We start from the raw sequence: 4,520 nt of genomic DNA on the forward strand, positions 1-4,520 counted from the left end.
ACAAGATAGATACCGACGCGCATGTCTTCACATTCCAGCAAAAAAAAGAGAACTTAGTATGAGTTCCGCGCATCTTAATCTTCCAACTCGACTCGACTCGTCTCAATGCACGAAAGATTTGTGTAAATTACTTGATTATAAGTCGCGTCAAGAATTCATTTGTAACGAATTTTTGATCAACCATAAAAAGCTCGTTTCACGGCGCCATGTATTTTGTTGACGTGTGTTGACGGGTGAGTGATTTCGTTGGCCTGAAAATGAATCTGAGAACGACGCAAAGAAAAACAATTTTTATGCATATACTTCAATTTACCTTTCATGAGAGAAGATCTACATTGAGATTGCACATTTTCATTCCAAATCAAATTGAAATAAAATAAACTGACACTTTGAATCACACCCGCGAAGCTCGGTTCGAATATCAATGACTTTATATCCGTGCTATTCATTGAAATTGGTTAAAATTTCATTGAAGACACAAATGTGTACACACACACACACGAATAGTATAAAACTTATCATTTTCGAACAGAGTTTTGCCTGAGCGCATGTCTACGTAGTTTTAATAACACATTAATATTGTTTAGTTAAATTTTGTTCGCAAATTTCAGTTATAATCCAGAATATATATATATTTTTTTTAATTCGCCACATAAAAATGGCATTTCACCACACAACAAAGAACTGTTTACAGTCAACTAAATCACAAATTCACCAATTTTCAATAACCTACAGTTTAGTTATAACATTGAATAAAAAGGATAACACATTCAGTGAATTTAAACCAAATAGATATAAAAATAAACTACCTAAATTTAGCACCACTGCCAGCTGCACTGGACACATTTCAAAAGAATAATTGATTAAAAACATCACCACCAAATCGATTTTTATTTATTTTATTGTTTTTTTGCTCTTAATTATATTGAATATAGGATAGATTGTATACTGAGTTAATAATTCATCGTTATCATCATTATTTTCAAACGTTTGTCTTTCCTGAATAAGTCATAGAGTTGTAAATTTTCTTTTTTGAAAAAAAAAAAAATCTCGAAATATAAAATAAGTGAAACGATAAAAAAAAACTTTCATCATGACATCATGATTCACATTAATGATTTCATTTTGCTCACTGACCGGCCCGTTTCCCAATCAATTTACCGAACCATTTTTTTTCTTTTTTTTATTTAAATTCGCCATTAATTTTTGCAATTTCCATTTGTATTTCAAACATTTTTGAGATGAAAAAAAAAAACGAAATCAATTTGGTCAATTATCGATATAATCGAAAAAAAATGCGATCAAACTTTGTTTGTGTGATTGTTATTTAACAACATAGAACCATTTCATCATTATGCACGACATCACACACTTTTGTTGGATAAATTTCACAATGCTGATACAAATACTAAAAATCGAGGATTTAAAAGAGAATTATTCACGCTGGTTCTCTTTTTGCAAAGAGATGACCACACTTCAAATCAACTGTATCTATGTAAAAAAAAAAACAAATTGCATTGACGATGAGTAGGCAAATTTCACAAATTAAACGAAAACAAAAAGAATCTTAGCAAAAAAAACATGCAATATTGTCACTATTCATAGGATGCCGTGTTGTGTTCATCTGTTTTATCTGTATTTGACCGACACTGGGTATATGATCATTTATTTCACATACGTACACACATACACATAAACTGAACTGATTACATTTGAATCGTATGAATGTTAAATAGAATGGACCCTCTAGTAACAAACACGGTGTGAAAGTAAATAATGATGTGAAATAAAATCACAATTTCTGTTTGCAAAGAACTGTGTATCGCGTGCACGCACAATATTTCATCAAATTGGCTGTTCAAACAACTCAATTTGTACGAAAATAAACAATCGATAAAAACAAAATCAAAAAAAGAACTATGTTTTGAAAAACTTTGAAGAACAATCAAATGTGTGTGCATGTTGGAAACGTTTCACTTTAAAAATATATATATATATATATTTTTTTTTAAACTTGAACCACTGAAACTCTCACAAAATTTGCATCGCATTTTATTGAATATTTTGAAAATGAGACGTAATGCCTTTCTTATGACGTAATCTCTTTCACCGATGCCAGTTTTACTTTCACACATTATTTTACTGAAGAATTACAACAAAAAAACCAGAACTTTACGCGTTTTTCTTATTTCGATGATCTCTTTCACATGCACAAAACAAAATAACCAAAAATAAACTTTATCAAACTTCGATTCGGAATAGATTCACTTGAACAGACACTCATCATGAATGTTATTTATTTAGTTTCATCGCGATTGTTGTTGTTTTGTGCGGCTGATCTTGATTGAATATCGGTTCAAGAGATCAGAAACATTAAAAAAAATGCACACGATGTTTGTTTTTGTGTTTTGATTATGTCATCGATGGCATTTGGCTAGATGTGGATCAAACCATTTTTATTTAAACCATAAGAAACTATAAACTAAACCAGAAAAACTGAACTGAAACTGTATTTTTTTTTTCACAAATTTTGTCATCCAACGATTGATGTTGTTGCTGTTGTGGGAGGGATGGGTTTTAATTTAACTTATACCCAAAACATTAGATCTTAGAAGCGAACACATAATTGAAACTTTCATTGTTATTTTTTTTTTCTCTTTTTTTATGCGTAAAATAAAGGATTTGCTGTTTTTTTTGTTGCTGTTGGTATTTTCGTTTGCACTATTACATTTTCAATAGCTTTAAAACAATCATATTATCAACTTAACTATTGTAAAATATTGATCGCAGTAGTGCAATGGTTCGTGATGATGCGCATTTAAACTAAGCAATGGAATAAATGTATTGATGTCATACTATGGTGCAAAAGACGATGCATTAAAAATGAAAAAAAAAAAAAAAAATGTTTAAAAAATGTGTCAAATGCATCTTTCTTTAAATTTAAAAAAAAAATTGAAATCAACATGATGTTCACATGCATTGCACCACCTTGACCAAACGGCTCATTGAAATTTTCTAATTTATCATTCGCAAATTGTTTGTTTGGTTTTGCTTATTTGTTTGTTCAATTCTTCCGTTGCGATTCTGACATTGTATTTTATGTTTCTCGATTAACTTTTATTTTTCACGTCAAAACACTCACTCGCACAAACCGATTCACTCGATTTTCTGTTGCAAATTACACTGTAGTCCTATTTTAAATCTGAAAATGATTGGAGAAAAGAAAACATGATCGGAATTTAATTAGTTGAATTGATCGCCATTAAGTTCCTTTCGCTGTGATTTGGTTGGATAATTTTTGTCAATTTTTCTTTGTTTGTTTGTTTTTTTCTTTTGTGTGGTCATTTTTTGTTCGAAACTTGATATTTTGGCAAAACTTCATTCAAATGGAAAATCACAATAAAAACTACTTTAATTGTTTTGTTTAAATCAAAAAAACATTTGAAATGATCCAATCGAATAAAAACACATCTACTATACAAAAATAATTATCATTATAGCTGCTGATTTAGCATTCGATTCGACTGAAGTTTTTCAATTTTTCTTAAATCACTCTAGAACACAATGTACATAAAACAAATCCAAAGGCTGTTTTTTTTTGTTCGAATAGATTAGATGATCACTTCACAATGAAAAAAAGTATGGTTGGATTAATTTGCAAATAGTTTTGATTTTCTATGCACTCACCTAACTTGTTTTTTTTTTATTGTTTCAAATGGATATTCAAAATGAATTGTATGTTTATATTTTGAGAATGGAAAAAGAATTTGTGTGTTTCATTTCATCTTGAATGCTGCTTAAGCAGTACCACCCCGCACTACAACAATCACCAAATGGTCTTCCTTCAAACCATCTTCTGTAATATTGTGACATGTTCGTTTTAATAACTCCGACGAAAATTCGCACGGTGGAAATGCGTATAGAACGCCAGTTGCTTCGGTCTCTTTGTTAAGCAATGAAATGACACCAGCTGCCTCTTTTTGCTTCAAATACGATACAAGATTTCGTAGCGGTCTCGTTTGCACGTTAGGATCATCAATTTGAACCGATTGTGTTGATCCAGACAAACCAAGAAATATTGCATGCGACGACGATGAAGATATTCTCTTTTGAACATCTTCCAATTTTGGTTGATCGAGACGCAACCGTTGGGTAATACGCAAATGAGGTTTACCTTCTTCATCTTTCATCAAACCATCAACAATATCAGTGTCACCATCGGTCAAGTGAAACTTGGCCGGAAACAGTGAACTCTTGAGAATCAATGCGCCACCCCAATTGGTAGTACACTTTCTGGCCACTTCAGGTAGTGTACGTGCTGCCGTAAGCATACCATTTCGTCGGCTCGACGAGTCCGAATCGGAATCTGGACTTCGACGCCTAATTGGCGAACGTGAGCGTGATCGCTCTAAGCCAGGTTCTCTTGCAACGACATGACGCGGTGGTCTTGGTTCGTAATCAACTTCGGCTGTTGAACGTCTCCATTCATCTTCTGGTGGTGGACGATGACTTTCATGTCC

General features: G+C 32.1%; 1 protein-coding gene across 1 annotated transcript; it reads right to left on the reverse strand.

The window, feature by feature from the left end:
* Positions 1-863: 863 nt before the first annotated feature.
* On the reverse strand, positions 864-4,514 carry LOC116349257 (RNA-binding protein spenito-like). Its single transcript, XM_031780610.1, has 2 exons — positions 3,688-4,514; positions 864-3,202 (listed from the first exon to the last, which is right to left on the reverse strand). The coding sequence occupies exon 1, from the start codon at positions 4,329-4,331 to the stop codon at positions 3,798-3,800; it is 534 nt and encodes a 177-aa protein (XP_031636470.1). The 5' UTR covers positions 4,332-4,514; the 3' UTR covers positions 864-3,202; positions 3,688-3,797.
* Between the last annotated feature and the right edge of the window lie 6 nt (positions 4,515-4,520).

The sequence above is a fragment of the Contarinia nasturtii genome, unplaced genomic scaffold (genome assembly GCF_009176525.2).
Source record: "Contarinia nasturtii isolate CC-2019 unplaced genomic scaffold, AAFC_CNas_1.1 Cnas_scaffold_2843, whole genome shotgun sequence".
NCBI lineage: Eukaryota > Metazoa > Arthropoda > Insecta > Diptera > Cecidomyiidae > Contarinia > Contarinia nasturtii.

Excerpts from the sequence above, each read along its gene's own strand:
- LOC116349257 (XM_031780610.1), bottom strand. The coding sequence starts at position 4,331 with ATGCTTACGGCAGCACGTACACTACCTGAAGTGGCCAGAAAGTGTACT.